Below are 12,806 nucleotides of genomic sequence, written 5' to 3' on the forward strand. Positions count from 1 at the left end.
CATAGTCTAATAAAACATGGTCTTCTCTTCCCAGAGTGACACAAGCCTACGTCACAATAACATGGCCGCTATATATATTTTAGCGCTATCGTATATTATCATATATTAGCGCTGTCGCATGATGACGTAGGCTTGTGTCAGTCAGGTGACCTAGAAAAGACGGGAAGAGAGTACCAGGCGGAGTATATTATTATACCATGATTTAAATCCTGTTTCAGGGGAAATCTTCGAGATATCCTACTCAAAGGCGGTGCTATGCGGCACCCCGAAGGCCATCTGGTACAACTTCGACATCCATACGCGGATCAGATGGGTGTTCGTTCTGCTGACCTGGCTGCTACACTATATACCGGGATACCTGGCTGACGGGGCTCTTATGTTGCTAGGGAAGAAGCCAAAGTAAGTAAAAAAAATTGTAATCTACGAAAAGGGACCTTATTGTCGATGGCGGCTACGCCATTATTAAAGATGCTCCGATATAAACACAATCACGCGTATTCGGGAAACGAGATAATCACAAGATCTAGAAACGATATAGAGATCAACTAGATTTACATTAGATATCGACTAGATGTGACTTGGATATCTAAGTCATAACTTGTCGAAATCGTTCAAGAGGACCTCCAGAATCGCGGAAACGTCAAATTTGACTTATCTATCTTGTCGAAATCGTTCAAGAGGACCTCCAGAATCGCGGAAACGTCAAATTTGACATACCTATCTTACAAATATCTTTAAAATATCCATATCGTAACTTGTTGAGGTCTAGTAGAGATCTAATACATTTTCAGAATCGAGCCGAATGCCACTCGCAGCGCGAAAATAAATACGCAAAGGAAGTCGGTTAATAAATATAACAAATCACCACCAAAAGAATAATACTCGACACGTGTTTCGCCTCTCTACGAGGCATCCTCAGGAGTTGTTGACGGTCTGACGCCCGGCAACGGAATGACCTGTCCAGAATGGTCGGCCATATTTATACCTTGACCACCCCCCCTACCGTGCAATCTATATTTTTTTATTCGTTTCAGGGCGATGAAGATATACAGAACGTGTTACAACCTGTCCTCGGTGCTGGCCTACTTCACCTGTCACGAGTTCTATTTTAAAGATGAAAACTTGGTGCACCTGCAGGATAGCCTATCTAAAACAGGTAACTAGATAAAATATAAGAACTTGGGGGTGGAAGAACTGATTTTTGAATTACGACTGCTCGATTTCGTCTACTTCGTTCAATAATATCTCCACTCCACTACTAATAGGCATTTAAATTCTACTCATAAGTAAAATTGAAAACGAGTGGTCAATTTCACTTGATTCCCAATTTGTATCGCACGTATTTCAAAAATTGGCATTTCTCCGTTTTCCACCGATTTTCGAGTGCCGAAATCGAGCGATCGGAATTCAAAATCGGGTTCCTGGGGCCTTACCATGATGTCCTTATTGCGATTCTGTTTAAGACCTAAACTGACGCACGAGTGATGTTATAAGGGTTCCGTTTTTTCCTTTTGAGGTACGGAACCCTAACAAGTAACAGTGGACTGGCCTTTGATGTTTGCGTAAATGACGATACCGTATAAGAACACAGAAGTGTTCTTACAGACTTTTACACACCAAACATTGTAAATAAGACGCTAGCCCTATAAGTAGTACCGAGCTACTAACAATGGTGATGTATGCAGCTCGGGTGCGCGCGACCCGCCCCTCGCCCTTCGCACCCCACACGATTGCCCTGTCTATACCTATAGTTCGTTTTTTTAGCATTAGAAATAAGGTAAACAATCTTGGTGTGTCTTTTAATTGAAATACACATTTAAAAAATAAGTTACAAATAAGTAAGCAAATATGAGTCGCTTAACTTCAAACTCGGGTAAATCCATCTCTCAGATTATGCGATTTTGGTATTAAGAAAAGGTAATAGGGTAGACATTTGCTGAGAGGGTCGAATGGATTTACCCGAGTTTGAAGTTAAGCGACACATATGTAACAATTATGAATCTAATACGATCATTTATATTCTTCTGCTTTCATAAGTAATAGTTATTGATTATAAAAAGCGTTTTCCAATTAAAAGACTTGTCAAGATCGCTTATCTTCTTGCAAGTTCCTTCTAATGCTAAAAAAAACCGCGCAAGTGCGAGTCGGACTCGCGCACGAAGGGTTCCGTACCATAAAGCAAATAAAAAACGGAAAAAAATGCAAAAAGAAAACGGTCACCCATCCAAGTACTGACCACTCCCGACGTTGCTTAACTTTGGTCAAAAATCACGTTTGTTGTATGGGAGCCCCATTTAAATCTTTATTTTATTCTGTTTTTAGTATTTGTTGTTATAGCGGCAACAGAAATACATCATCTGTGAAAATTTCAACTGTCTAGCTATCACGGTTCGTGAGATACAGCCTGGTGACAGACGGACGGATGGACGGACGGACGGACGGACGGACGGACGGACGGACGGACGGACGGACGGACGGACGGACAGCGAAGTCTTAGTAATAGGGTCCCGTTTTACCCTTTGGGTACGGAACCCTAAAAAACGAACTATAGACGGCTTCGCAAGAATGACTGTTTTATAGACTGTGCTAATGAGTTTTTAAACTAATTCAGTTTCTTTTTCTTTATAGATAAAGACATATACAACTTTGATGTCGAGAAGATGAACTGGACCGAGCAGATGGTCATGTGGGCCATCGGTCTGAGGAAGTACATCATCAAGGATGGTCTTCGGGACACCAACTACGCCGTCAAGAAGCAACAGGTATGTAGGATCTGGCGAAGCCCGACATTCAAGCGCGCCAAACGGCCTCGGAACCGGTATTGAAATAACCCTTTAACCGCCAGAGTCTGATATATAAGACATTACATATCCAGTTCATTTCGCCACAGTCTGATAAATAAGACAAAGATCTGATTTGGTTTTTACAGCACATTTATAACTCCCGTAACTATGCCAACCTTACTCTGCGTCGTACAATTACTGCCGGTGGCGACACAAGCACGCTCGCTCAAAAATTCCTGTCGGTTAAAGGTTAATATCGTTCCAAAACCGTTATATTATTTCGTTCATTAAAAAACCGGTTAATTGATGGAACGCGAACCAACAAATTACGTTCACTCTCCTAACCGGTAAGAAGAGGGAACAGAACTTTATGGTTCGCAGGGAACGATATAATACCGGTTCCTCTTGGCTTTCGGAGACTCTCGGTTAAACTCGATATCATACGTGAAAGAGATAGCAATCAATACTTACTCGTTCTATCTCGCTTCGATATTTTCAATTTAACTGGTTAATTTCGTTCCTCGAGAACGAAATGAGAACGTATATGGTATAAACCGTTATCTCAAAAGAACAGATCTTTAACCGGTAACCGCAAACGGAAACGAAATCCTTTTCGTTCCCGGGCGAATGAACAAAAGCGGTTTGACAAATGAGAACGGTTTCCGAGCCCTGCCGCCAAGCGCGCTCTGACGTACACGGCGCCCTTTGCACTGTATGGTCAGGCTTAAGGGCCCCACATCTAGCGTCTTTCGAGCGTCGGCGTCTGTTGGCGTCTGTTCAGCGCTATGGAAAATGACGTCGCTGCGCAGTTGCGTCGACGTTGCGTCGAGCAGCGGCCATAGAGTTGTAGACGCCGACGCTCGAAAGACGCTAGATGTGGGGGGGGGGCTAAGTCCGATCTAACACAAGGGCGCCTGCGGCGTTCCTCACACCGTGAGGTCGGGCGTTCAAGCGTGCGAAGCGCGTACTGACATATCAATATATTTGGGTTGGGTGTGTAACTTCGTCCCCAAATATTTCTTCTTCTTCATCTTTGGTCAAATCCTCTTCCCAGCTCAACTGGGGTCGGGTCTCCTTGTACATTTGCGCCAGAGAGCTCTGTTCTGTGTTGTCTGCGTAGTTTGGCTGCCCTACAGCTTGGCAAAAAAGAGTAGAAATTAAAAAGTGGCAACACTGTAGTGTCGTCCCTTTCAAACCAATATATATAAGAAAACCGGACGACACTACGGTGTTGCCACTTTTTAATTTGTACTCTTTTTTTGCCAAGCTGTACGTCATCCTTCTGTCCCCAAATATTTCTCTATTTCAATATTTAATAATAATTTTATTTTCAGGTCTTCAGAGTGCTGAATTACTTGGTTGGCGCGCTGTATCTTTACGCCATTTATAAGCTGTGTAGTTACGTTTTTTGGTTTGTCTCGGTGTTAGTTAGTTTATAATAAATATTTATTAATTATTCAGATTGTTTTTAATTAAATACATAATTAATATATATATAATGCATTAAATCCAGCCTAGATAAAAGGTCCTTGCGTTATTTATAGCCATATATAGCAAAAGTGTGCTAGGTGTGCGGATCGAAAGTTCTTTATAAAAATGGTTGTTTTCGATTTTGGACTAAAAAACCAATTTTCAAAGCTTCATGTATTTTGTAAGTATTCAGCAGTGTATACATATTCATATTACATACATATAAAATCTTTATAAGGCAAAGGGAATGTTTCCTACAATTATTTTGAACCTTCAAAGTCAACTCATATTCCCAGTTACTTAAATGGTTAAAAATTATACGGCGGGAGGAAGTTGACAACTCGAGATATTTTATTGAAGAAATTTGAACTTAAAATTAAATTACATAAAGATCAAATTTCTTAAATTTTTTCTCGCTATTTATCAGCTTCTTCCCGTGTACGGTAATAACCCTATCGTATAGGTAGGTAGTAATAAAATGTGACGTTATCTATGAAAAGGGACCTTACTGTCGATGGCGCTTACGCCATTATTAACGATGCTCCGATATAAATACAATATCGCACGACGCTGTGCGGCGTAAGCGCCATCGACAATAAGGTCCCTTTTCATAGATAATGCCCCAAATGTCTAATTGTCCTTCACGCAAAAAAAAATTGACTTCAATATGCCCTATTTTCAAAACTTCCCATCTTAAACCCTAATTCTCATTTGCATAGAATCACTTTTATCATTTTTCTTACAATCCTTATTTTGCAAAACACAGACTTCGTTCAAAATTTAATTTGTTTTAAATTATATTTCAATAAATAGGTAGGTGAACTAGCTTTCAAAATAAAAATGTAAGTAATCCATTTTATTAAATTCTTCCTTGTCATTTTATAGGTTTTTTTTACAGATAGGAAGTTTAAATATTGAAGTGTATGATAACTTGAAAATTATTTCGATGAGAATACCCAACTTGTTTTAGTCAATGTTTTGTTCTTTATCGATTTCTTCGATATTTTATTCGTTGACTATATTTAAATCTATATCACTCTATAAAGAGCTATGCAATAATTGCATTTTATTCATTGTAAATCTTGAGGTAATTATCAAACACAACGGCTACGATTTCAGGGTTTAAAAAAGCAAAGCATGATATAATAGAAATTTTATACAACAGTTGTCCCAACAATGATCCCTGAGATATCCCGGTTATGACATCAATTTTATTTATGTTGGTATAAAGCTTGACAAAATTATTTTAGGTTTTTGTGCTCAATTTATAAATAATCTGGCTAAGGAGATTACCACATATTCCATTTAAAACATTTTTCGTAGAAACATGGGTCGACCTTATCAAATGCATTACAAAAAACGTTTAGCGAACTAGTACTTTCTTGTTCATCAAAAGTGACATTTGCGCCCTTAGTTTTGATATTTTAGATATTTTTGACGACTTGGGGGAGTAGTCAACGAGCAAAGCGGTCGGCTGTACCGGTTCAACCTTCTTAGTTTCAGTGTTTTCCGCTTTAGATTCTTGTTCGACGCGGGCTGAAGTGGGTTTGCCTTTGGCTGGTGTTTCGGGGAAGGGTGGGAGGCCGAACTCTTCAGGTTTGAAGTCGCGTAGAGATCTGTGGAATAGAAGTTCTAACTTAACCCTTTTCCAGGCCAGACCAATCTACAATGTTTTCCCAAAAAATTTAAACATATTCAAATTCTCACTGAGTATAATTGCATGAATTCTATAGTAATTTAAATTGTATTTTTCTTAATTACTCGTAATACATGTTAATTATAAGATGTAATAATGTTTTGAAAAGATGTGTCCCGCCGATTTTGTTGCCGGTCCCATATTGGGATACCCTCCTCCAATTGAGGGGGGATTTAAAATCTTCTCGGGGCAGAGGTGTACGGTTGGAGCCGGTAAAGGTTTATTTGACGTTCATAAGCGCATTGTAATATGCCTACTTGAATAAACAATTTTTTATCTTAATCTTTATCTTTAATCCAGGTTTGATAATTCATTTGAAGCATTTCCCGAAAGTGCAATCTATTTTTAACCTTATATCGGAATACTGAAGTTGAAATTATATTGGCGCTTATGTGGTCGATAAATCGTACTATGCCTGGAAAATGGTAAAGTAAGTAAGGTCAATGTGGCGAATACCGTCATAGGGACTATTCCGTCCACTAAAGTTTTTATCGAACAACGACCAAAATTGATAATATCATCGACAAAGCAGCGATTGTTTTTAGTTTCAGCAATCAAAAGCAAATGATTTTTTTCATTCAATTGAAAATCAAAGACATATATGTTCATGGACTGAATAGCCCCTATGGCGGGTATTGAAACAGCCAGGAGCTAACCTTAGGACTATGGTGGCTTGGCGCGTCTTCTGACGGTCTAAGCGTCGGTTCGGTATCATCACCACCTGTAAAATAACAAATAAGATCAATGCGGGCAATTCCGTCATAGGGACAGTTCCGTACACGAACGTTGTTCCTTTTCACACCACCTAAGATTCGAAAAAGGGCTTTCTCTTCCCCGCTAGGAGGGATCAAAGTGGCACTTTACTTCCCTGCTAGGAGGGATCAAAGTTGTACTTTTCTGTTCTAGGACACATTTTTTTTTTCATTTTGACATACAATTTTTTTAGCTTAAATAGTGTTTCTGATACATGATAATTTCCTCATTTAGTTATTTTTTTATTAATCTCATCGTTGATGTGAAAAGCAGTATATGTGTCACATGGTATCAAAATTATTTCGTTTTTGTCGTTAACACTTGAATCCCTCATTACGCTCAGGATTCTACTTTCATTTAGAATCCATCGCTTCATTCAAGATACAATGTACGCCCTTGAAGGAAAAATATCATTTTGATCCCTTGTAACACAAACTACTGTTTATTTTCTACCGTAAGAAAAAAAAAACAGAAAGGCAAAAAGACAAGTAAGGATGAGTACATGTACTATAATATAATTATGTGTAGGTATCAGTGGCGACGCGTCCATAAAAGCCGATTCCCACCGGCTTGCTTGTTTTTGGACGTTTGAGCAGAGTTGTAAAGGAAATATGGGGCATTATCTATGAAAAGGGACCTTATTGTCGATGGCGCATACGCCGCACAGCGTCGCGCGGCGTTGTATTTATATCGGAACATCGTTAGCAATGGCGTAAGCGCCATCGACAATAAGGTCCCTTTTCATAGATAACGTCACATATGTAAGCCAAATAAGCCCCGGCTTGCCTATGGATATGTTTGACGCGCCACCACTGGTAGGTATAGGTGTTTAGTAGTAACCTGCATGCCCGCTGCGACCGCCGCTTTTACTCCGATTTCAGAATCTTCGAACACGATACACTGTCGGAAAATATTACAAAATTATAAGCGTTTCCGCAGAATAAATAATAGTACTGCGCTGCATTATTAATGTTTGCCTAGAAACTATTAAGAGGAAAGGTTCCTACCAGTTCGTTCGGTTCTCCATACAAACGGAGACCCCATTTTAGTCTCTGGATATTGACAGTGTACACCGATTTATACTGTGTAATCCAACTTCGAACAAAAAAGCGCTCCCGAGCAGTTTGAATCGTCCACAATTGTGTAAAAGCACAACAAGTTTGACAACCCTACTGTGCGGTGTCGGCATTTACGCAAACATCAAAGGCGTCGGTCCACTGTTACTTTTTATATATAGTCATTACATGTGCAGGTTTAGGTTTGGTCGGGAACCGGCTGGCCGCGACGAGGTAGATGTCAGGGTGGGGCTTCCCGCGATCCACTTCGGGGTCCGTAGCGCACACCTAAGGAAATAAGAAAATTACAACTTTGCCCAAACGTGACAACTTTGCCCACCGCCAGCTTTGCCCACATCTCTCACAAATCAGAGACAATTTCCATGATTTGTGTTTTTAAATATTAAATTAATACAATATTTTGTTTGCCAACTGTTAACTTTATATGGAAGGTTTTCAGATGTAACTTCTCTGGAGATGCAAAGATGAATTGAATTGAATAGGCTACTGGGACTGCTTACTAAAAGTTTCTTATTTTATTTTTGATCCATAAAAAAAACATAGTTTTAATACGATTACTTCTTAGAAAACTAATTCCCGTGCCAGCAAAATCCAATTCCCATGGACACAAAAATTCCCGTGCCCGGATCAAATTTTTAAACTGAAATATCTTTCAAAATTTCATGAATATGTGTACGCTGAAAGTAATATTGGCTTTATTTTATTTTCCTACGAATTATCACATCACATTTTGTTATATCATATCAATATTTCAAAATTTCATGGAAATTAGATAAAAATGCTCGTATGGTGAAATTGAGCCACGAGGTCACCTGCGCGTTGCCGTACCTTGTGGTTGAAGAGCGCGAAGAGTTTTGGTCGCGCTTGTGCGGCGATCCTCACAGCACGCTCCGTACTGTTGGTCGCTAGTGCTATAGGGACCTTGGAGTCATACAGATGCGTCAGAAGACGCTCGGCGCCTGCAACCATTTTTTTTTTTTAATAAAGATTTAATAAATATTATAGGTCATTTTTTCACGCGATGGCGCGAGAGGCGCCTTTTCTATATCACGTGGCCACGGTAGGCGTAATAATAAATAAATAATAAATAAATATTATAGGACATTCTTACACAGATTGACTAAGTCCCACAGTAAGCTCAAGAAGGCTTGTGTTGTGGGTACTCAGACAACGATATATATATAATATACAAATACTTAAATACATAGAAAACACCCATGACTCAGGAACAAATATCTGTATCATCATACAAATAAATGCCCTTACTGGGATTCGAACCCAGGACCATCGGCTTCGCAGGCAGGGTCACTACCCACTAGGCCAGACCGGTCTTCAAAATCAACGCTAAGAAGCGCTGGGTGGACGTCGTGACAGCGGACATGGAAGAGAACAATCTCACACCGAAGACCGGGCAAAGTGGAGAAGACTGAGCAGGAAAGCGGACCCTGCCGCTAGGCCGGAAAACTTTTTACACAAATTGACTAAGCCCCACGGTTCAAGAAGGCTAGTGTTGTGGGTACTCAGACAACGACGACTGCGGCTAAAAAATATCTGCCTTCCCGTTGCCAGGGAGGTTTTGGTTTGGATACTGAGTTATACTAAAAAATTTACACTCCCATAGGAAATGGACCAGCCAAAATATATGAAACAGCCAAATTTTTTTTACGCGATTTCTGGGTTGGTCCCGTAGTAAAAGTTGCTCAGTATAATCCCAAAACCTCCCAGGCGACGGGAATGCAGTTATTTTTGTAGCCACACTTTAAAATATATAAATACCTACTTAAATACATCATCACACAAATAAATGCCCTTGCCAGGATTTGAACCCGGGGCCATCGGTTTATGCAGGGTCGCTCTCACATCCACTAGCCGGCCGGCCGTATATGACACGCACACTCTCTCATATGTACCCTATATATACCCTAGCATAAGTATTATATATCAAAATAAACCTATAAGTACTCCAAAGATAGTGTTTGTCTTAACGTCCCACCTCACATGGCGACTCTGCCAAACGGTCGCTCGGAATTAATCGGTCGCGCGAGAAAGGCATCGCTAGACTTACCAGGCAGTAATGGTGCGTTGGAGACATCTTTGCCGACGAGGTCGGTGAGTTGGTGCTCGAAATCGTCCACGGAAATCGGCAGCAGCACGCGCTGCACGACTGTTTCTGACAGGTCACGGTCCGTGGCGCCGTAGCACTGAAGATAAGATAAGATAACTGTAAGACAGTCCAAGGAAATCGGCAACAGCACGCGCTGCACGACTGTTTCTGACAGGTCACGGTCCGTGGCGCCGTAGCACTGACATAGTTTATTGTATTTACTAAAATAAAATTAAACTAAACTTCAACATACCTTATGTTATGTTATGAAACCTTATGTTATGACCCGGGTATGTCCTTAAACTGCGTCCAGGACTCGGGTATGTCCTTAAACCACGTCCAAGACCACCGGTGGACAGGCAGCAGCGTCCCTCAAATTCGGTGTACTCGACTGCGATCGCCAACCCGCCTGCCAAGCGGGGCGATTATGGCATTCACCCCCCAAAAAAGGGGCCTATGTTCAGCAGTGGACGTCTTATGGCTGAGATGATGATGATGATGATGTTATGAAAGTGAAGGAAGCGAAAGAGGTATGTCAGGATCGTAACAAGTGGAAATCCGTGATCTCTGCCTACCCCTCCGGGAAATAGGCGTGATTATATGTATGTACCTACTTACCTCAATTTCCAGATCCTTGGTGTACGTTTTTCCATATTTTTCGCAGATCGTCCTGATTGCTTTTTGATAAACAACTTCGGAATCTGTAGATATATGTTTGTATAAGAATACAATACAAATAGAGTACATATAGTAATGCCACAGAATAAATAATCGTACTAGGTACAGAAGACTCACTCCCTAACAAAACGCGTCTGTTACGATCAGCACAGATATGGCCGCTAGGTGGCGACAGCGCCACGCGCGGCTTATGGCAAACCCCAAAATTGGGGTCGAACGGATGCACTTTTAGCTACCTGTAGCAAAGCGACAGAATCGCGGAGTGAGTCACGCATACAACACATACAAAATTCCACCCTTACTTATAAGGGATGATTTCTGGGATAAAAACTATCCTATGTCCTTCCTCGGGACTAAAATAATGTCTATACCGAATTTTATCTAAATCGGTTCAGCGCCTTCAGCGGTTTAAGCGTGAAGAGGTAACAGACAGACAGACTTCCTTTTATAATATGGGGCATTATCTATGAAAAGGGACCTTATTGTCGATGGCGCTTACGCCACACAGCGTCGCGCGGCATTGTATTTATATCGGAGCATCGTTAATAATGGCCTCAATCACATATTAAGTATAGATTAGTAGGTATATGGATATAATTGCTTACCAAGTACCGTACCGTCCAAGTCGAAAAGGCAATGGGTCACTTTCTTAAACTTCCTGGTGCAGTAGAACTGGGCCGGGATGTGGATCATTGCTCGCGAGGGGCCGACGAGCCAAATTTTGCCAGGACATTGTTCATCTTTGCCCGGGGAACTGGGCAAAGTTGTAGGTGTACAAATTTGTAAATTTATTTATTTATTTAAACTTTATTGCACAAAATACATATAAAATGTAAAAATGGCGGACTTAATGCCTAAAGGCATTCTCTACCAGTCAACCATAGAGCTAAACAGAGATGTAATAAAAATGGTGCGAGAAGAAAAGTAAGAGAATTTAATTAACTAGGAACTATTGCAAACAACTGAAAAACATAATAAACTACATAATACAATACACAGATAAAAATAATAAAATAAATAAAAAATACTAATATATAATGAATATACTACTACATAAAAACTACTAAATATTAGGCAATTAGGCCTTTGGGATTAGTCCGGTTTTCTCACGATGTTTTCCTTCACCGAAAAGCGAGAAAGCGATTGGTAAATATCAAATGATATTTCGTACATAAGTTTTGAAAAACTCATTGGTACTAGCCGGGGTTTGAACCCCGAAAAGTGTTTAGGTATACATATATCTATCTAAATACAAATAAAGTAATTAACAAACCTGTTGTTTTAAACAGAAAATGGTGTGAAAACTGATTTTTAATAAAAACTATCTGTTTATTAAATTTTGAATTTTGATGTCTGTCAGATCTGACGTTAGATTTTTTTTTTTAATTTATGTCATATCGGTCATAGTGGTTATATTCTCTTTGATATCGGTTATATCAGATGTAGCACTGCCATCTCTATGGACTCTATGGTCACGAATATGTTGATATAGGCTACATTCCTACTATTCAAATCAGCTTCTTTTTTAGAACTGTCAAAACGATTTGCTAGTATGGAATTTATATGAAAACTAATATAGTGACGTCACGGTAAACTCACCTACTTTTTATATTTCAATCCGATTTATTAAATACAAATTGTGTTTAAAAATAGCTGATATCTATGTTTTTCTAATCATTATCTGGTGCTTTATTTCGTGCACGGTTTGAAATAATTTATTTTAAGTACAGGAAACATCCCTATTGTCATGCACCTATTTAGGGTAAAATGGTGTAATACAATGTTGTAAAAGAAACTACAAAGTAGAAAACCAGTGATTTATTTAAAAGATAGCAACAAGGAGACAAACAAACCAACAGACTAAAGTAAGCAGCTTGTATATAGCGTAGAGGTAAAGCGCGCCAACTAAGTAACTTAGCACCCGAAGCACCTGAAAAAAAAAATTCGTTATTCTGGGCAAAGACATATGTATTTATGTAACTTCGTATAAGATGAATAAAGTCTAAGGAAAAAACGTGCCTCGAAAATCAAGAAAAAGTCATTCTCGGATAGATGCCGCACACACCTTTAGCCTATACTCGGCTGGATGGCGTGACGTCACCGTTTCATATTTAACAATTTTAACACATAGATATCAGTGAATGAACATGGATCAAAATGATATAAAAATAATAAAATCATTTATCCATATATATACATTTATTTGATAATTTTATACGTTTTCATTTTGAGTTTTAGTCGTCTGT

The 12,806-nt window shown here is 39.5% G+C and overlaps 2 protein-coding genes across 2 annotated transcripts in view; one reads left to right on the plus strand and one right to left on the minus strand.

Moving 5' to 3' along the window:
* Window positions 1–4,241, plus strand: part of LOC134677978 (fatty acyl-CoA reductase wat-like) — a 38,564-nt gene extending 34,323 nt beyond the window's left edge. The window contains exons 10-13 of the mRNA XM_063536410.1: window positions 219–399; window positions 1,035–1,156; window positions 2,629–2,762; window positions 4,118–4,241. Of these exons, the coding sequence (XP_063392480.1) occupies window positions 219–399; window positions 1,035–1,156; window positions 2,629–2,762; window positions 4,118–4,222 (542 nt within the window). The 3' untranslated portion in view covers window positions 4,223–4,241. The remainder of the gene's footprint in view (window positions 1–218; window positions 400–1,034; window positions 1,157–2,628; window positions 2,763–4,117) is intronic.
* A 1,155-nt stretch (window positions 4,242–5,396) lies between these two features.
* On the minus strand, window positions 5,397–11,940 carry LOC134677768 (probable pseudouridine-5'-phosphatase). The gene is made up of 9 exons (XM_063536196.1): window positions 11,834–11,940; window positions 11,166–11,314; window positions 10,501–10,583; window positions 9,844–9,979; window positions 8,607–8,737; window positions 7,947–8,045; window positions 7,543–7,602; window positions 6,606–6,670; window positions 5,397–5,869 (listed from the first exon to the last, which is right to left on the minus strand). Exons 2-9 carry the CDS (start codon window positions 11,251–11,253, stop codon window positions 5,617–5,619), a joined length of 915 nt encoding a protein of 304 aa, XP_063392266.1. The 5' UTR covers window positions 11,254–11,314; window positions 11,834–11,940; the 3' UTR covers window positions 5,397–5,616.
* Between the last annotated feature and the right edge of the window lie 866 nt (window positions 11,941–12,806).

Source organism: Cydia fagiglandana, chromosome 27 (assembly GCF_963556715.1).
Source record: "Cydia fagiglandana chromosome 27, ilCydFagi1.1, whole genome shotgun sequence".
In the NCBI taxonomy this organism is placed as follows: Eukaryota; Metazoa; Arthropoda; class Insecta; order Lepidoptera; family Tortricidae; genus Cydia; species Cydia fagiglandana.

Bases quoted from the DNA above. Each gene is read 5' to 3' on its own strand.
- LOC134677768 (XM_063536196.1), bottom strand. From the start codon at position 11,253: ATGATCCACATCCCGGCCCAGTTCTACTGCACCAGGAAGTTTAAGAAA. The intron at 10,584-11,165 runs GTAAGCAATTAT...ATATATCTACAG, and splicing joins CTTGGACGGTACGGTACTTG to ATTCCGAAGTTGTTTATCAA. The intron at 8,738-9,843 runs GTAAGTCTAGCG...AAATGGTTGCAG, and splicing joins CAACGCACCATTACTGCCTG to GCGCCGAGCGTCTTCTGACG.